Source organism: Rana temporaria, chromosome 3 (assembly GCF_905171775.1).
Source record: "Rana temporaria chromosome 3, aRanTem1.1, whole genome shotgun sequence".
NCBI classification, from domain to species: Eukaryota; Metazoa; Chordata; class Amphibia; order Anura; family Ranidae; genus Rana; species Rana temporaria.
Window position 1 is genome coordinate 417,688,886 of NC_053491.1, and position 21,062 is coordinate 417,709,947.

At 43.1% G+C, this 21,062-nt stretch overlaps 1 protein-coding gene across 2 annotated transcripts in view; it reads left to right on the forward strand.

Moving 5' to 3' along the window:
• The window catches only part of BNIP3L (BCL2 interacting protein 3 like), a 66,340-nt gene that overhangs the window by 18,723 nt on the left and 26,555 nt on the right, over window positions 1-21,062 (forward strand). Inside the window, exons 1-3 of one of the 2 annotated variants that reach the window (XM_040346115.1) lie at window positions 7,033-7,119; window positions 7,298-7,478; window positions 11,718-11,784. In XM_040346115.1, coding sequence (XP_040202049.1) covers window positions 7,083-7,119; window positions 7,298-7,478; window positions 11,718-11,784 — 285 coding nt within the window. In that variant the 5' untranslated portion in view covers window positions 7,033-7,082. Of the gene's footprint in view, window positions 1-7,032; window positions 7,120-7,297; window positions 7,479-11,717; window positions 11,785-21,062 lie in introns of those variants that run through there. The other variant, XM_040346114.1, reaches the window with a different exon arrangement.

Sequence of the window (21,062 nt, forward strand, 5' to 3'; positions counted from 1 at the left end):
ATGTGACTGGCAGGGAAGGGGTTAACACTAGGGGGCATCAAGGGGTTAAATATGTACCCTGGGAGTGATTCTTACTGTGGGGGAGGGGGACTGACTGGGGGATGTGACCGATGGTTGTCCCTATGAACAAGGGACACATCATTGGTCTTCTCTACCTGACAGGACGTGGCGCTCTGTGTTTACACACAGAGCTCCACGTCCCTGCTCTGTGACCGCCGATCGCGGGTGCCCGGTGGACATCGCGGCCGCCAGGCACGTGCATCGGCACCTGTGTGACGCGACAGGCGCGCAGTGGCACGCGGCCGGAGGCCGTATATCAGAGCCACCCTGTGGCCGTAAATAGTCGGCCGCAGGGTGGGAAGTGGTTAAGGTTCAGAAGCAGATAGTTACTTGAAGCCCCCAGGCCAGCTGCACATTGAGGACCTCTGGTGCTTTGCACAGACACCGCCTTGTTCTTTAGAAGGCTTGCCTTTCAAATCTTGCCTGAAACCTTTATATCCTAGCTGCTCCATAATCGGTTATTTTTTACCATACATCATTGGAGCTTGGCATATAGTTGGCACATGGTAGTTCCAAAGACTTGCTGCCACTTCTCTTGCTAAAGCAGTAATCATCTTTGCTATTTGTATACAGTAAAACCTTGGTTTGCAAGCATAATTCGTTCCCGAAACATGCTTGTAATCCAAAGCACTTGTATTTCAAGCATTTTTATAGGGTATAAAAGAGAAGAGGCACCTCTAAGTGTAGCAATAGGTTGCTAAATGTTGTACCTTCATTAAATGTAACCATAGTGCTACACTTGGAGGCTCCTCTCTTCTTTTTTATATTCAGTTGTGACATGACGCTACTCTTATATCAAGACACCGCTTGTATATCAAGGCAAAATGTATTAAAACATTTTGCTTGTCTTGCAAAACGCTCTCAAACCAAGCTAATCTCAAACCAAGGTTTTACTGTATCAGAATATTATATACATTTCCAGACACCACGTATGCAAAAATGAACTGAGGACTGACGAGATCTGCAATGAGCCTGAAAACTGGAATAGTATTCCGCAGTCACTTGGGACGGAACTCTCTGAAAACTATGAAAATATTTCAGAAAAAATCATCAATCCCAGCAGGCCACAATCCAGCAATGGAGCTCAACTTCCAACATGCTGATGTCTCTCACTCCAAGCACACAGCTCCGGAACAGCGGGCTTCTGTCGTACTGGCTTGTATACACACACGGGCCAAATGTCGGCCATTTTTTATTGAATCAGCTGATCTTGTCCGGCATTTGGCCTGTGTGTACGGGACTTAAAAAAAGGGGTTGTAAATAATTTTTTTCCCTAAATAGCTTCCTTTACCTTAGTGCAGTCCTCCTTCACTTACCTCATCCTTCCATTTTGCTTTTAAATGTCCTTATTTCTTCTGAGAAATGCTCACTTCCTGTTCTTCTGTCTGTAACTCCACACAGTAATGCAAGGCTTTCTCCCTGGTGTGGAGAAAGCCTCTTGAGGGGGGAGGGGGCGAACAGGAGGGTCAGGACACTCTGTACTTTGCAGATAGAGAAAGGAGCTGTGTGTAAGTGGGTGTCCTGACACTCCTGCTCGCCCCCTCAAGAGGCTTTCTCCACACCAGGGTGGTGAGTTACAGACAGAAGAACAGGAAGTGAGGATTTCTCAGAAGAAATAAGGACATTTAAAAGCAAAATGGAAGGATGAGGTAAGTGAAGGAGGACTGTACTAAGGTTAAGAAAGCTATTTAGGGGGAAAAAAAAAATGTACAACCCCTTAAGTCCCGTACACAGGCCAAATGCCGGACAAGATCAGCTGATTCAATAAAAAATGGCCGACATACTACCCCTTTAAGTAAATGTTGTGGATAGTGTTTTCACTTATTCCAGATTATATTGTAAGTTAATTGGTTCATTAATGGGATCCCCTGAACACTGCCTGACTCGTATAATAATGAATAGGTTGAGTTTGCCAGGATTAATGAGCTGTATCCAACTGGAAAATGAGGACATACAAATAGCAGTAAATGTTACAAAGAACTCTTCTCTTCATACAGGGAACGTGCCTGTGTGCTATTATTATATTTGCACATTTAGGATATAATTGTATCTGTACATTCTTCCTGTCATGTGTCCTGGGATTGTTTGCAATATCCATCTGACGTCCTTCCAAGACGGATCTTTTCACTTCACATCTGTTCCTGGAGGGTGTGGATGTAGCACAGCCAAGGTATACAAAGTCCAGGATCTCACACTGGTGTCTGTATTCAAACAAGCCTGGTAGAGTTCTTATTTTTTATTTTAAGTTAACCACCATGTCGCAGTGTACTTCCTGGCTTGTGGGCGCGCATACGTGCACCCCCTGCTGACCTGTGCTGCTATTGGACACGCCATGAGTGTGTCAGCAGGTTACATCGAATGATTATGGCTGTATACCTGCTGATCAGCTGTGGCCAATCACAGCACAGAGCTCTGCATTTGTAATCACAGACTCTGGCTGGATATTTCCCTGCAGTTCAAAAATGAAAGCAAGGAGAAAACTCTATCACCTCTGCTCCTTTACCGGGTTTAATGTCAGTCTGTCTGCTGGGCTTAGTAGAGGATATTACCCCTATAGTGACTGAATGAATATTTATTAATACAACATTATTTTATGCAAGAAAATCTATTGCATTATATTGGAAGAAACCTCACCCTCCTACGCTTGTATATTGGAAACAATTGATAAATAATAATCTTCAACTGTATAGAGATACTTCTAGGAATAGGGGTCGCCCTAGTAAGTCTGATAACGTTTGGGCAAAGTGGTTGGATAAGCCATGTACGGCATCTAACACAGAGGGAGGTAAAGACTCATAGAAAGGATGTTCCCTATATGGGATATTTGTGCTTAGAAAGGATAGCAATAATAGTGATAATCAGGGCTCGACAAATCCCGGTCGCCAGTTCGCCATGGCGACTAGAAATAGTGTCCTGGCGACTTTGCTTGGAAGCTGTGAGCTATAGTGAGCTGGCGCCATCTGGTGGTGAGCCGTTGGTATTACAAGTTATTACTACCAGATGTGAGCTGGCGCCATCTGGTGGTGGCCGTTGGTATTACAAGTTAAGCATTACAAGTTAAACAGCAATTCTAATGTCATTTTTCACTGCCATCTTCTTCCCTCGAATTAGAGCCCCCAAACATTATATATATTTTTTATCCCAACACCCTAGAGAATAAAATGGCGATCGTTGCAATACTTTCTGTCACGCCGTATTTGCGCAGCGGTCTTACAAGCGCACTTTTTTGGGAAAAAATTACACTTTTTTTTAATTAAAAAATAAGACAACAGTAAAGTTATCCCCATTTTTTTTTAATATTATGAAAGATAATGTTACGCCGAGTAAATTCATACCCAACATGTCACGCTTCAAAATTGCGTCCGCTCGTGGAATGCCGACAAACTTTTACCCTTTAAAATCTTCATAGGCGACGTTTAAAAAAATCTACAGGTTGCATGTTTTGAGTTACAGAGGAGGTCTAGGGCTAGAATTATTGCTCTCGCTCTACCAATGGCGGAGATACCTCACATGTGTTGTTTGAACACCGTTTACATATGCAGGCGCTGCTCACGTATGTGTTCGCTTCTGCGCGCAAGCTCGTTGGGACGGGGCGCGTTTTCTGGCTCCTAACTTTTTTAGCTGGCTCCTAGATTCCAAGCAAATTTGTCAAACCCTGGTGATAATCATTATAATTCTTCTTTATTTCTTGTTTTTTGCTATGCAGGGTGATGAGACCGTGTTATTTTACTAATATATTTCAGCTTTAATGTGTATGATGTGTTGTCATGTTTTGTTTGTTTAAGAAATTAAATAAAAAGATTTATAAAAAAAAAAAAGCAAGGAGATAAACCCAACCAGATCTGTAAGTGAAAGCAGCACCCATAATACTACTTAGGCACACAGTTAACCCCTTGATTTCCCTCCTTCAGTGCCATTAGTAAGTACAGTGTCAGTGTACAGTATTATCACTGTATTAATGCCACTAGTCGTGCCAGTGTTCGTTAGTGTCCCTCCCAGCCAGTGTCAGTTAGCTCCAGATTGCCCGCCACACTACCAGTCATGCTAGAAGTTGCTGATCACCAGCATTTCTATTATAGTGTCTGTATGGATCACAATCTGAACTATACCGGTGTCCTCAATAATGCAGTGCTAGCAGGATCAGCCCCTGATTGCTGTCAGGACTTGTTTTATTTATATATATATATATATATATATATATATATATATATATATATATATTAGGACTTGGCTCTTTGAAGAGACATAAAAAAGCACTACAGATATATGTGCCCAGCTCAAATTTCATGAATCAGGTTTACATCCACTTTAAATTTTATCATGTGGCGCTGTCCTCTGCATTAACTTCTCTTATTTGCCAAGTATTATTTTCTGGCATGTTTGGAAACTCAGTTTATTCAGTGTTTTTTCATTTCTGATGGCTTTTGTACATCAAATGAACTTAATGATCATGCATTTTATTTTGAATCTTTGTTGATTCGGACAAAAAAAAAATAGCAGACCCTTTAAAGTGGATGTCACAATGTAGAGTATATGTGCCCAGTTGCCACACGTAGTTAATCCAGCTCTGAGCAATCCTCTTTTATTGTTCAGTGAAAATTAAGACTTCCAGATAAAACCCTGTCTAAATAAAAAGCCCTTTCCTCTCTCCTGGTTTTGAGTGACAGGTTATTTACATATCTAGCTTGGACATGTTTATCATATGTTATGTTTATCATAATATGAGGTGATCCACAGGTCATTGTATATTACCAGGATGTGGTATGTGGGGGAGGGGTGGATTCCTCACTTTTTATACTGTGGATCACCTCATATTTTGGGTTTACATCCACTTTAAGTCCTATAAGTTGTGAGGTGGGGCCTCCATGAATCAGACTTGTTTTTTCCAGCACATCCCACAGATGCCGATTGGATTGACATTGATGGCAGTGGCCACCTTCTTCCATGGCTCTGTGGTCCAGTTCTGATGTTCCTATACCCATTGTAGGCACATTTGGCTGTTGACATGGGTCAGAATGGGCACCCTGATTGGTCTGTGGCTATGCAGCCCCATACACAACAAATTGTCATTCCCATTTTTTCTGCTTTCAACACATCAACTTCAAGGACAGCTTGTATATTTGCTGCCTAATATATCCCACTGACTGTCACATGCCATTGTAATGAGATAATCAATGTTATTCACTTAACCTGTCAGTGGTCATAAAGTTAAGGATGATCGATGAGTATGTATGTGTGTGTGTATATATATATATATATATATATATATATATATATATATATATATATATATATATATATATATATATATATATATATAAAAATAAATACACACACTATATTGTCAAAAATATTGGGACACCTGCCTTCACCCCCAACTTGCTCGTCCATGTCTTTATGGGCCTTGCTTTGGGCACTGGTCCAAATTTGGTGGAGGGGGGATTATGGTGTGGGGTTGTTTTTTGTATTCTGCCGGCAGGGAAGGCAGAATACAACGATCTGTATTGCTGGTTATAGCCGGAGGTACTGATTATTCTGGAAAAACCTGACAGGCTGATTGTACACAAGTCCATGAATTAACTTGTTTACAACCAGCTAGCCCATACATACACTATATTGCCAAAAGTATTGGGACTCCTACCTTTACATGAACTTTAATGGCATCCCAGTCTTGACCCGTAGGGTTCAATATTGAGTTGGCCCACCCTTTGCAGCTATAACAGCTTCACCTCTTCTGGGAAGGCTGTCCACAAGGTTTAGGAGTGTGTCTATGGGAATGTTTGACCATTCTTCCAGAAGTGCATTTCTGATGTCGGGCACTGATGTTGGATGAGAAGGCCTGGCCCAAAGTCTCCACACAAATTCATCCCAAAGGTGTTTTATCGGGTTGAGGTCAGGACTCTATGCAGGCCAGTCAAGTTCCTCCACCCCAAACTCACTCATCCATGTGTTTATGGACCTTGCTTTGTGCACTGGTGCTCAGTCATGTTGGAACAGGAAGGGACTCAAGTCCTGCGGGAACGCGTGGGAACGGAGTTCCTGCACTTTTTTCACAGCAGGAACTCAGTTCCCTTTGCAGGACTAGAGCAGCCGAGCCGCCCGAGACAATCTTTCACTAAGCAGGGATGCCCGGCTCGAGTCACTGTCAGGGGCAGGCGAACCGCAGGAATTTTGCTTCTTTCTAAATCCTGCGGTAACTCGTGGCAGATCTCCGCGATGTCTCCTGGGAACAATGACAAAAGCTCCCAGGAGACATTGCGTCATCGAGGAAGTGACGGAATACCCGCACACTACCCGATGAATCCATATACAGGAAGCGGCCAGTAACATAAAGGATTACCAAGGTACAGTGGATAGAAATTTTTTTTTTTTTTTTGGGGTGGATGAACTTGATTGGCTTGCATAGAGTCCTGACCTCCAACCTGATAGAGCACATTTGGGATGAGCGGAGACTTCACGTCCACATCAGTGCCTGACCTCACAAATGCGCTTCTGGAAGAATGGTCAAACATTCCCATAGACACACGCCTAAACCTTGTGGACATTCTTCCCAGAAGAGTTGAAGCTGTTATAGCTGCAAAGGGTGAGCCAACTCAATATTGAACCTTACGGACTAAGACTGGGATGCCATTAAAGTTCATGTGCATGTAAAGGCAAGCGTCCCAATACTTTTGACAATCGTGTGTGTGTGTGTGTGTGTGTAATTTGACTAGGGCCAATTCTCAAAATAACATAATTTGGTAATGCTGCCTTGTGCGCTCTTTAACCCTGTAAAGTGTGAATTCCAGTGATCAGTGTACTTTAAATAGCACATCCCTATCCTCGGGTATTGTGCTCCTGCTTCCCCTGGGCCTGACTTGTGAGGGTTAAATCATACATGTCATGTGCTGGAAAGGTGAAGCACGGCTCCTGTATGTAATGAGTGTTGATTAGATGATGTAAGTAATTGTTGGTTTCCTTCTGAGGATCATTCCATTGTGTGGCACTCATACACGTGTGCCTGTGGTGTGGGCTTGTCCTAGATGTGTCACAGGACTGAGCTGCTAAGCAGAGGATCCTGTGAGTTTGTTACTGGGCGCTCATACAACAAGGTTTCATCTGTCACGTAATCCGTGTGCTGTGTGCTGTTTATCTGGCGCCCAGGCTGGCCCTCTCCTCTCTGTTCTGTCTGATTAGATTGTGAGGACTCTTCTCGGTTTCATCCTGGCTAACGAGTGCACTTCACTTCTTCTAACAGGTTCCTGGGTGGAGCTCCAAATGAACAGCAACGGGAATAATGTAGACAGCAACAGGAATGGAGGGCTGGAACATGTGCCATCCTCCTCCTCTATCCACAATGGAGACATGGAGAAGATCCTCCTGGATGCCCAGCATGAGTCCGGACAGAGCAGTTCCCGAAGCAGCTCACAGTGTGAAAGGTGGGACCTTGTGAAGAACTTTACTTATAGCATTATATGTTAGATCATAGCAAAATTTCCTTATTAGAGGAACATTGTACTGTGGACTGTCATTGCTGATCACTTCTTGTCACTAGTTGCCTGGCTGTCCCATTGCTGATCCCTTCTGGTCACTAGTTGCCTGGCTGTCCCATTGCTGATCCCTTCTGGTCACTAGTTGCCTGGCTGTCCCATTGCTGATCCCTTCTGGTCACTAGTTGCCTGGCTGTCCCATTGCTTATCCCTTCTGGTCACTAGTTGCCTGGCTGTCCCATTGCTGATCCATTCTGGTCACTAGTTGCCTGGCTGTCCCATTGCTGATCCCTTCTGGTCACTAGTTTCCTGGCTGTCCCATTGCTGATCCCTTCTGGTCACTAGTTGCCTGGCTGTCCCATTGCTGATCCCTTCTGGTCACTAGTTGCCTGGCTGTCCCATTGCTGATCCCTTATTGTCACTAGTTGCCTGGCTGTCCCATTGCTGATCCCTTCTTGTCACTAGTTGCCTGGCTGTCCCATTGCTGATCCCTTCTGGTCACTAGTTGCCTGGCTGTCCCATTGCTGATCCCTTATTGTCACTAGTTGCCTGGCTGTCCCATTGCTGATCCCTTCTTGTCACTAGTTGCCTGGCTGTCCCATTGCTGATCCCTTCTGGTCACTAGTTTCTTGGCTGTCCCATTGCTGATCCCTTCTGGTCACTAGTTGCCTGGCTGTCCCATTGCTTATCCCTTCTGGTCACTAGTTGCCTGGCTGTCCCATTGCTGATCCATTCTGGTCACTAGTTGCCTGGCTGTCCCATTGCTGATCCCTTCTGGTCACTAGTTTCCTGGCTGTCCCATTGCTGATCCCTTCTGGTCACTAGTTGCCTGGCTGTCCCATTGCTGATCCCTTCTGGTCACTAGTTGCCTGGCTGTCCCATTGTTGATCCCTTCTGGTCACTAGTTGCCTGGCTGTCCCATTGCTTATCCCTTCTGGTCACTAGTTGCCTGGCTGTCCCATTGCTTATCCCTTCTGGTCACTAGTTGCCTGGCTGTCCCATTGCTGATCCATTCTGGTCACTAGTTGCCTGGCTGTCCCATTGCTGATCCCTTCTGGTCACTAGTTTCCTGGCTGTCCCATTGCTGATCCCTTCTGGTCACTAGTTGCCTGGCTGTCCCATTGCTGATCCCTTCTGGTCACTAGTTGCCTGGCTGTCCCATTGCTGATCCCTTCTGGTCACTAGTTGCCTGGCTGTCCCATTGCTGATCCCTTCTGGTCACTTGTTGCTTGGCTGTCCCATTGCTGATCCTTTCTGGTCACTAGTTGCCTGGCTGTCCCATTGCTGATCCCTTCTTGTCACTAGTTGCCTGGCTGTCATTCTAATCCAGCAGCTATAATACCAAAGTTTGCTGTACACTGAGGGGGTCCCACTGTCAGAATACAAAGTCCCAGGTGGGGGTGATTTCTCCAACCACCTTCTTCCATTGCCAGCTATGCCTGCCTGAATGCAGTGGTACTGCCGAACAGTAATTGCATCTCTTAAGATACAGTTGCTGTTTGGCTGTAAATTTTCCTGCTGGCTGAAATGATTTTTAAATTGACTTTATTGAGTCAGGTAATGCTTGCTAATCGCTAATTTCAGCTGATGCAGTAGGAAACTGCTGAAATTCATGCCATCTATGGCCAGTCTAACCGGTTTGTATGGGGAAGCCTTAGAAATGGTTGCTATATAAGTTCAGGTAAAGTCATTGTGTGATGGGATTTTTCCTTTGTCTGTGAATATTAATTGAAAATTGGGCCTAACCTGGCTGGTAATTGACCAGTGTCTGTGTGTAAATTTTTGTAACGGCTAGACACACTCATAGACACACTCCTAAACCTTGTGGACAGCCTTCCCAGAAGAGTTGACGCTGTTATAGCTGCAAAGGGAGGGCCAACTCAATATAGAACCCTACGGATTTTCAATCCACGTATGGCCGTAAGTCCAACGCCAACGAACACTTTTTAAGCCGTTACAAAAATAGTTTTTCTTTTTCTTTTGAGTTTACGTTTTTTCATAAATGAATAAAAGCTGACCAATGTAAGCACTGTCAATGTTAAATGGTTTGTCTTAACCCTCTAACTGCCTCTTTTGCTGGACAGCTTGGTCTGTTATTGGATATAAAAAAAAATAAGACAAACTTGGCGGATCACCAGGTGAAAACAAAGGATGATAAAAAGCCTAAATAAAGAAAACAAATGCAACTGTCATTTTTTTTTAGGGATGGGTAACCTGCGGGTATAGCACATTTTTGCTTTTGGGTTTAATTTCTGCTTAAAGGGTGAAACATATTTGCGTATATCCCTTTGTGCTGGGAGCGTGCCACACGGTGCGCTCCCAGCACAGGGACCAGGGTTCCACGGAGAGCCCCGGGCCCCATACTAGTGGTCAGGACCCGGAACTCCCAGTTTTGTGTCACCTGATCGCTGTGATAGCCTCTGAAGCATACATCATTTTTAAAACCAAGAACACTGTGGGGAAGTTGTAAATGTCAGCCTGACCTATTCCATCCTGGTCATATGATATGTTTGTTGCGTCGGAACGTGACTTACTGTGATTAACTCTTTTGCTGCCAGTAATTTTTTTAAATTTTTTTGCATACATGGTAAAATGCACATTTTTATAACCTGAAGATTTCCTAAAAGCACCAAAACTTTATATATTTTCTGAAAGCAGAACCATGTGATTAGCTGTAGCCAATCACAGATCACTAGTGAATCACACCTGTCACAAATGGTTAACCCATTCATGACAGTTGAAAACTTTGCTGTTACAATTAGGGTTGTCCTGATACAGATACTAGTATCGGCACTGATACCGAGCATTTGCCCGTGTACTTGTACTCGGGCAAATGCTCCCGATGCATCACCCAATACCTGGACAGTCAGCGGTGACCGGTGCGTGGGGGAGTTCCAAGCTTTAGTGAAATCTATAAAGCGGTGAATGGTGCTTGTAACTCTCCCACACACGATCACCAGTGACTGTCACCGCATCCTCCTCCAGTCCCCCTCCGTTCTGCCGCTGCTGTCCCCCCTCTGTTCTGCTATCCCTCTCCATGTCCTCCCTTTTCTGTATGGACAGAGCCAGTGATCACTGACTCTGTCGATTCACATAACTGAAACATTGTAACATCCTGTGATTATGATGTCTCCGTTTATGAATGGAGAGGAGCCGCTGTCTTCTCTCCATTCATTTTCAGTGCAGCTGAGACTGCAGAGAAAGGGACTGGGGAATCTCTATCCTCGGTCTCTTTCTCTGTCTCAAGGGGGAGATATCAGGGGTCTGTTAAGACCCCTGATATCTCACCAAAGTCCTTCAACAGAGCTGATTTAAAAAAAAAAAATTATTGTAAAAAATAATACAAATTATTGGTAATCAATATCGGTGAGTACCTGGGGGGGGGGGGGGGTTGGGGAAAGTATCGGTACTTGTACTCGGTCTTAAAGTGGTATCGGGACAATGATCTTCATTGCACCAGCAAAGTGTAAAAAAAAATCACCCCCTCATAGTAGTACAGTGTTACTATGGTGACACTAAACTACTCTTATTAAAGTATTTTTTTTTTTTTTTTTTTTTTTAAAGAAAGTTTTAAAGAGGAAGTAAACTTCCTCTGCTGACATTTACCTATGGGTAGGCCTAATTATAGGCTTACCTATAGGTAGTGTACATATCTCTTAAACGCATACCGGCAGTTGTTCCTGCTGCTGTGTGAGCCAATGATGAGAGAGAGACTCAGGAGAGACGCTGGTCTCATGCACATTGCTGGATCGACATGGAGCCCAGGTAAGTATATGGGATGGGGGTGGAGTTCTCCCCAGAATAGCAATAGATGGGAAATTTTCCAATGGGGGACACTAGTACTGGTGACCTGTGGGCCCCCAGGGGATTCCCTTTGCAGGAATTTCCTTATACTTCCTGTTTTGGTTATGTGACAGGAAGTGAAGGCAATTCTTCCTATTGGGACACAGATGGGGAAAAAAATAAACAGACAGGGGTTATAAACAATTCCATACTCTATCCAAAACGGGAAAAAGAAAATGTGCCCATAGTTCTACTTTAATTCCAGTGTTTTATGCCTCCACTGCCTCCGTGTTTCATGATCAGACATAATTGATGATTATGCTCCAGTGTCCTCCTGTCATTGTTTGTGTGTCTATTTTTCAGGCAGACAATTAATCTGTTTTTTGTTTGAACTTTGTCATGCAGCCCCTCACCTGAAGAAGGACAAATCACCTTTGATGTCGAGATGCACACAAGTAAAGACAGCTTCCAGGTATTTGTCTTTCATAAAACTTACAGAACGATGTAAACAAACACACCAACACATGTCACTGAGCAGCAAGATCTAAATGCAGGTCTGGGCACAAGATGTACTTGCTCGTCATTGTCATCACTCTCCTAATTAGCAATATATATATATAGAAGTGCAGAGTCTCGTGGGGCAACCAAGGTTTATGTCTATACTTGTGTTTGACAGCCCTTGCTGAACAGATTTATGTACACTGCTTTATGGTGTCCATAGAGAATCTGGCTGGACCAACTGTATGGGTCACCTGCCAACGGTGCCAGCTCAGGTTCATATAGTGGTACACGCTAAACTTGAATTATTGCAATATTTTCACTTGGTAAGTCAGCGTTTGGATATGTTGGCAGTTCACCCCTCTTCATAGGCCTTTTTATTTATAATTTTTATTTATTACAGGTACGCCAACAATTTTATGCAACTCTTTACATACGTGAATATAAGAAGTGAAAAATGCGCATACCAAAAAGAAAACTTAAAAAAGCAGCAAACTCAAAATGTTATACAGCATATAAATCAATAGTTAAAAAGTGGAAGTTGCGCTAAAAATAATAATAAATGAGTGACCATATATAAATAAAAATGAAAAAAGCGCTGAGCCAGAGTCAGCTCAATCAAAAAAACAAAATGTAGAATATAAAATCTCAATGTGTGTTCATAAACAAATCAATAAAAAATATATATATTATATTATATAATTGAAGAAAGTCCCCCAAAAAAAGTCCAAAAACACTAGGAAGTGAATCCAAATCTGTGGTGTAAAGTTGGGACAATATCCAAGTGAAAGAATTCAGGCTTGACCCTTACCAGAAGTATAGATCCCAGAGGATCAAGAAGAGCCATCCATACTGTAGCAACAAATATGTGGAGCGGTCCTATGTGGAGCGGTACAGGGGTTCCTACTTCCGTAGACTCAGCCCAATGAAAAATAAAGGGAAAAAAAGAACAAAAATAGTGCAAAAACGGATGATAAGCAGACACAGACTAACTCCCAGTGGCTAAAGTTGACAGACACTGTGCAGTAAAGCTGGGGTCCCACCACCAAACGAACACACTGACCCTTACCAAAGATAAGCGACCCTCAAAGGATCAGTTTTGCATGTCAGTGTGTAACGATCTACAGCAGGAAGACGCTTGTCAGGCAGGTCATTTTGATCCAGAGGTCAGGTAACCAGGAACCATGAAAGATATACAAACTCTCATAGTGAAATACCATCAAGGTTTAATTAATAAAAAAAGTAGAGCACTTACAGTTAAAAAGATTCAATGCAGCAGAAATAAAATGTAGCCGGCCGGCAAACAAACAAACGAGGCACGTCCTCTGTACGCGATGACGTCAGCACGCCAACCTCCCAACGTTTCGTCTTCGTATAGACGTGGTCACGGGAATGAGGATGCGTGCCGCGTCACCGCGTTAAATACGTGCATTACATGGGGCGTGTCAGATACTTGATCTTTAACGAGTGCAAGCCCGCCATCTTAAGTGAGGGAACCCAACCTGGCAGAGCCAAAACTCTAATAGTAAGGCGGATGTTGCCCTGGGACACAAACAAATATTGAACGCGCTATGCGCGCGGACATTACAGGAATTAAAAAAATTTGGGAAATTAATAAATTAACAGAAAAAAGGAGGAAGGGGTGTTACAAGACCTAGTCCAAAATGATTGGACAAACGGTACAGGTATAAACTAATACAAGAACATCATCCGTGCTTCCTTACAGCTGGTTTATCAATCCCAATAAAGAAGACAGAAATCTACAGCAGCAGGCTTGCAGACATCAAATCACAACATCATCACTAGGCCGAATTATGATGAATAACCAGGCAGTGTAGATAATATATTATAACAAACATAATATACAAATGAGCGGTCATATTAAAAATCAACCTAGCAGTGATTAAAACTCATTACTCATGCAAGGCCCCTCTCAGGGGGGTATGTACTCCCAAGACCCCCACCCGAATGTGACACATAGGTTAAGAGGTAATGATGTTACACATTACACGGGTAACTACGAACCTGATTATAACATTCTCACGCATAATAATTTCTTACCTTTGGGACAATTGGATAATCTTGGCGATGTTGACCACTATCCTTTGTCCTCTAATGGCCAGGTGGCTACATCAGGCCCTTACGAGTTTGGTTACCCCGTTGACCAGAGTCAAAACATTGGTCACCCTTACCCTAATTGGGGTTTTCCCAGGGTCACCCAGGGAACCAAAAGATTAGCAGAGGTAAAAGAGGGACAAGAGGGGGGAAATCCAGAAAGTCCAAAAAGACCAAAGACTTAGTTGGAACAGGGATTTTTAACTTAAGTTCACACACCCTTTCCGGTCCGGAGTTAGACGTTCTTGATAAGGGGCTGAAATATGCCCCCCCAAGAAATATTAACAAGTTCAGAACATACATGGACATCCATAAATTCGTACGTAAGATAAATATACAGCGATATTTTTCCTCCAACCCTTATAATCCCTCTAGGACTTCAGCTCTGAACTATACACATTCAGGGTTGGCTAATGCCTCCACTTTTAATCCACCAGGACATCTACCGGCAGCCCTTAGGGTGTTCAGGGATCTGACACTTAGGGACCTAGATGAGCTGAATGTCAAAAAAGTAAGATCTAAGTTAGACATTGAGAAAGGCATCAAGTCACTTTGTGATAATAAAGATTTGGTCATCCGCCCCGCTGACAAGGGGGGCGGGATAGTGGTCCTAAATAAAGTTGACTACCTGGCTGAGATGCAACGCATCTTGAACGACAGTGACACCTATGTCCGCCTCCCCCTCAACCCCGGTGATAAGTACAAAAAGTCATTGGTCAAAATAGTTAATAAGGGCTCCCGTCTTGGCATTCTCAATGCCAAAGAGAAAGAGTTCCTGGTTCCTAAAGCTCCTAGGGTACCGGTAATATATTATCTCCCTAAGGTGCACAAGGATCCCATTTGCCCCCCGGGCCGTCCGATCATCAGTGGGATCGACTCTGTTACGTCCCGGGTGGGCAAATATGTCGATTTTTTTCTCCAACCCTTGATGGCTAAAATGCCTTCCTTTTTAAAGGATACGAGGCAAGTTATCAATACCTTATCTAGCCTCAAACCATCCCCCGATATGTGGTTGGTCACCGCTGATGTTGTGTCACTCTACACGGTGATCCCACATAATCTGGGATTGGAGGCGGTTTCGTTTTTTCTTGAAAGAGATTCGGGCCTACCGTTGACCCAGATCTCTTTCATTATGGAGTTGCTGCAATACGCAGCTACACATAACTTCTTCTGGCATAATGGCCAATTTTATAGACAGGACCGCGGAGTTGCGATGGGGGCCAAGTACGCCCCCAGTTTGGCCAATCTTTTTATGGCCAAATGGGAGGAGGACGTCGTCGATGTATCTTCTAGGCCCCAGATAATGCTGTGGGCCAGATATATTGATGACGTCCTCCTCCTATGGAAAGGGTCTGAGGCTGAGCTGTCTTGCTTCATGTCTTTTTTGAATAGGAACAACAGAGGCATAGTGCTCAAACATGAAGCTAGTCAGTCAACTATTAATTTTTTAGATCTGACTATCTCAGTGGATAATGACCAATTTGTTACCTCGACCTACTTCAAAAGCTCAGATCGAAATTCATTCATTCCGAATGACAGCTGTCATCATAAAACTTGGTTAGGTGCAGTACCTAAGGGGCAGTTCCTTAGGCTGAAGCGTAACTGCACCAATCATGACACCTTTCGAGAACAAGCTGAAGTTTTAACTCAACGCTTTATAGAAAAGGGCTATTCTGCAGAATCTCTTCATGAAACTCTGGAAACGGTCATCAACACTGACCGAGAGGAATTACTTAGGGTAAAACCCAAAAAGGACACATCGGCAGATTTTAAGACCCCCTTTGTGACTGACTACTCCTGTCAGCATGCTAGCGTGAAAAGGATAGTGGCTAAACACTGGCATATCTTGAAAAGCGATAAAACTTTGAGTAAAATTCTACCAGTTAAACCACAGGTGGTCTTTCGGGGGATACAACCCCTTAGAAACAAATTGGCACCCAATGTCCTCGACCCACCAGAAATTCAATCTATGTTTTTATCTGGGCTTGTGGGCTTCTTTAAATGTGGCCGCTGTAATACTTGTGCAGTAAATACAGATATTCCTAAGAGGACCACAAATTTCTGCTCCAGTCGTACGTCCATCAGTTACCCCATTGATACGTTCATCACATGCTCGACGATGGGGGTTATATACCTTCTACAATGCCCTTGTGGGCTTCAGTATGTGGGGAGGACCAAGCGGGCCCTACACATACGTCTTAATGAGCATGTGACAAACATTTTGAGCGGTTTTCCAAATCACTCGGTTTCGAAACATTACCTGGTGACACACAATAAAAACCCCGCAGGTACAACATTTATAGGGATTGATAAGTTCCGGGCTCATTGGAGAGGAAATGACTTAGTCAGGAGCATTTCAAAATCTGAAATGATGTGGATTCATACGCTGAGAAGCTTTGAACCCCATGGACTCAACATTGAAGTTGATGTCAACTGTTTCATAGAAAATTCTTGAAACCAGCTTTTTTCTCCATACCCTTCGTTTATAATTTACACTTGCTCAATACTGTTATTACTATTACGGTTGCACTTTGACAGTGGACACTCAATGTTTTTTCTGTTAAGAACTTGTCACTGAGTTCGTGTATATAAGGAATTGTTTTGAGGGCACTGAGGTTGTTGTTATAATTATTAGACTACACTATGAATCTCCATTGAGAACAGTGTTACCTTATTTAAAAGTAATTTATTGCACTTTTTATATCATACTGTATTTATACAGTATGATATTTTTTATTCATCTTATTTTTATTTTTCACCATATATCTATTTTTCATATATATACTTTTTTCACATCTGCATAATGGGTTATTCTTCAGAATATGTTTTATGTCCCAGTTTGATATATGTTAATTTTGCACATATGTAGGGTCTTTTTGGGTTTTTTTTGCTGTCAGATTGATTTATGACAGCCTGATCACATAGATTTTGTAATGAGTTTTAATCACTGCTAGGTTGATTTTTAATATGACCGCTCATTTGTATATTATGTTTGTTATAATATATTATCTACACTGCCTGGTTATTCATCATAATTCGGCCTAGTGATGATGTTGTGATTTGATGTCTGCAAGCCTGCTGCTGTAGATTTCTGTCTTCTTTATTGGGATTGATAAACCAGCTGTAAGGAAGCACGGATGATGTTCTTGTATTAGTTTATACCTGTACCGTTTGTCCAATCATTTTGGACTAGGTCTTGTAACACCCCTTCCTCCTTTTTTCTGTTAATTTATTAATTTCCCAAATTTTTTTAATTCCTGTAATGTCCGCGCGCATAGCGCGTTCAATATTTGTTTGTGTCCCAGGGCAACATCCGCCTTACTATTAGAGTTTTGGCTCTGCCAGGTTGGGTTCCCTCACTTAAGATGGCGGGCTTGCACTCGTTAAAGATCAAGTATCTGACACGCCCCATGTAATGCACGTATTTAACGCGGTGACGCGGCACGCATCCTCATTCCCGTGACCACGTCTATACGAAGACGAAACGTTGGGAGGTTGGCGTGCTGACGTCATCGCGTACAGAGGACGTGCCTCGTTTGTTTGTTTGCCGGCCGGCTACATTTTATTTCTGCTGCATTGAATCTTTTTAACTGTAAGTGCTCTACTTTTTTTATTAATTAAACCTTGATGGTATTTCACTATGAGAGTTTGTATATCTTTCATGGTTCCTGGTTACCTGACCTCTGGATCAAAATGACCTGCCTGACAAGCGTCTTCCTGCTGTAGATCGTTACACACTGACATGCAAAACTGATCCTTTGAGGGTCGCTTATCTTTGGTAAGGGTCAGTGTGTTCGTTTGGTGGTGGGACCCCAGCTTTACTGCACAGTGTCTGTCAACTTTAGCCACTGGGAGTTAGTCTGTGTCTGCTTATCATCCGTTTTTGCACTATTTTTGTTCTTTTTTTCCCTTTATTTTTCATTGGGCTGAGTCTACGGAAGTAGGAACCCCTGTACCGCTCCACATAGGACCGCTCCACATATTTGTTGCTACAGTATGGATGGCTCTTCTTGATCCTCTGGGATCTATACTTCTGGTAAGGGTCAAGCCTGAATTCTTTCACTTGGATATTGTCCCAACTTTACACCACAGATTTGGATTCACTTCCTAGTGTTTTTGGACTTTTTTTTGGGGACTTTCTTCAATTATATAATATATATATTTTTTATTGATTTGTTTATGAACACACATTGAGATTTTATATTCTACATTTTGGTTTTTTGATTGAGCTGACTCTGGCTCAGCGCTTTTTTCATTTTTATTTATATATGGTCACTCATTTATTATTATTTTTAGCGCAACTTCCACTTTTTAACTAACTCTTTACATACACTCACCGACCACTTTATTAGGTACACCTCGCTAGCACTGTGTTGGACCCCCTTTTACCTTCAGAACTGCCTCGATTCTTCATGACATATATTCACCAAGGTGTTGGAAACATTCCTCAGAGAGTTTGGTCCATAGTGACATAATAACATCACACAGTTGCTGCAGATTTGTTGGCTGCACATCCATGATGCAAATCTCCCGTTCCACCACATCACTGAGGTGCTCTATTGGATGAGATCTGGTGACTGTGGAGGCCATTGGAGTACAGTGACCTCATTGTCATGTTCAGGGAACCAGTGGTGAGATGATTTGAGCTTTGTGACATGGTGCATTATCCTGCTGGAAGGAGCCATCAGAAGATGGGTACACTGTAGTCATAAAGGGATGGACATGGTCAGCAACAATACTCAGGTAGGCCGTGGCCTTTAAACAATGCTGAATTGGTACTAAGGGGCCCAAAGTGTGCCAAGAAAATATCCCCCGCACCATTACACCACCAGCCTGAACTGTTGACACAAAGCAGGATGGATCCATGCTTTCATGTTGTTTATGCCAAATCCTGACCCTATCATCTGAAAGTCGCAGCTGAAATTGACTCATCAGATCGGGCAACGTTTTTCCAACCTTTTATTGTCCAATTTTGGTGAGCCTGTGCATATTGCAGCCTCCCTTTGCTGTTCTTGGCTGGCAGAACTGGCATTCAATATGGTTTTCTGTTTCTGTAGCCCATCTGCTTCAATGTTCGATGTGTTGTGCATTCAGAGATGGTATTCTGCATACCTTGGTTGTATTGAGTGGTTATTTGAGTTATTGTTGCCTTTCTATCATCCCAAACCAGTTTGTCTATACTCTTCGGACCTCTGACATCAACAAGGTATTTTCATCCACACCACAGCCGCTCACTGGATATTTCCTCTTTTTTGGACCATTCTCTGTAAACCCTGGAGATGATTGTGCGTGAAAATCCCAGTAGATCAGCAGTTTTTGAATGACTTAGACGAGCCTGTCGGACACCAATAACCATGTCACGTTCAAAGTCAGTTAAATTCCCTTTCTTCCCCATGTTCGGTTTAAACTTCAAGCTGTCTTCCCCATGTCTAGATGCCTAAATACATTGAGTTGATGCCATGTGATTGGCTTATTAGCAATTTGTGTTACCAAGCAATTAAACAGCTGTTCTAATAAAGTGTCCAGTAAGTGTATATATTATACATTCACATCAGTCCCTGCCCTCAAGGTGCTTACAAGCTTACATACTAAGGTTAATTTTTAGACAGGAGATGATTAACCTACCAAGCATGTTCTTGGGGTGTAGTAGGAAACCAGAGTACCCAGAGGAAACCCACGCAAGCACAGGGAGAAGATGCAAACTCCAGGCAGGTTGTACTGTGGTTGGGATTTGAACGGACAACCCTAGTGCTGCAAGCGCTAATTACATAGCCACTATGCTACCTAGATATGTATGGTCCCTCAATGTGAACATTCTTGTTGAGGGCTATCCTGATCCGGGTCATCCCATGTAAACATTATTTTCAAGGGCTGTCCTGATCCGGTCATCCCATGTAAACATTCTTGTTGAGGGCTGTCCTGATCCAGGTCATCCCATGTAAACATTCTTGTTGAGGGCTGTCCTGATCCAGGTCATCCCATGTAAACATTCTTGTTGAGGGCTGTCCTGATCCATGTCATTCCATGTAAACATTCTTGTTGAGGGCTGTCCTGATCCGGGTCATCCCATGTAAACATTCTTGTTGGGGCTGTCCTGATCCGGGTCATCCCATGTAAACATTCTTGTTGGGGCTGTCCTGATCCGGTCATTCCTTGTAAACATTCTTGTTGAGGGCTGTCCTGATCCATGTCATTCCATGTAAACATTCTTGTTGAGGGCTGTCCTGATCCGGTCATCCCATGTAAACATTCTTGTTGAGGGCTGTCCTGATCCGGTCATCCCATGTAAACATTCTTGTTGAGGGCTGTCCTTATCCAGGTCATCCCATGTAAACATTCTTGTTGAGGGCTGTCCTGATCCGGTCATCCCATGTAAACATTCTTGTTGAGGGCTGTCCTGATCCGGGTCATCCCATGTAAACATTCTTGTTGAGGGCTGTCCTGATCCGGGTCATCCCATGTAAACATTCTTGTTGAGGGCTGTCCTTATCCGGGTCATCCCATGTAAACATTCTTGTTGGGGCTGTCCTGATCCAGTCATCCCATGTAAACATTCTTGTTGAGGGCTATCCTGACCTGTGGGCAGTAAGATAGCTGCACCTCCACCAGCCTGTAGTTTCTTGAGCAAGTGTAATGGTCTTTAGAACGACAGGCTTGTTTAACCCCTTCCCACCCACGCTTTAGCCAATGATGGCTACAGCATGGGCTTACTTTGCCGGAAGGGCGTCTTTAAAAAATAAATTCTGACTTTTTTTGTTTAACAAAAAATAAAAAAAAAACAGTGGTGATTAAATACCACCAAAATAAATCTCTATTCCTGTAAAAAAATGTATTTGGGTACAGCATTGCATGACCGAGCAATTGTCTTTCAAAGTGTGATGGCGCTGAAAGCTGAAAATTGGCCTGGACAGGAAGGGAGTAAAAGTGCCCAGTAGGCAAGTTGTCAACATGTGCACAGTGAGAGCATCTTGCACAAAGTGCTGTAACCCAATGCTTACTAATCTATGTGTCAATGAGAGATGAATTCTGATTGGTTGACATGCGTTTTCTTTATTTGACTTGCTTTATATGGAATGGCATATCTTGTAGTTCTTTACAGAGAGCATTGTGACCGTCACATCCGTCCCTCCAATGCCA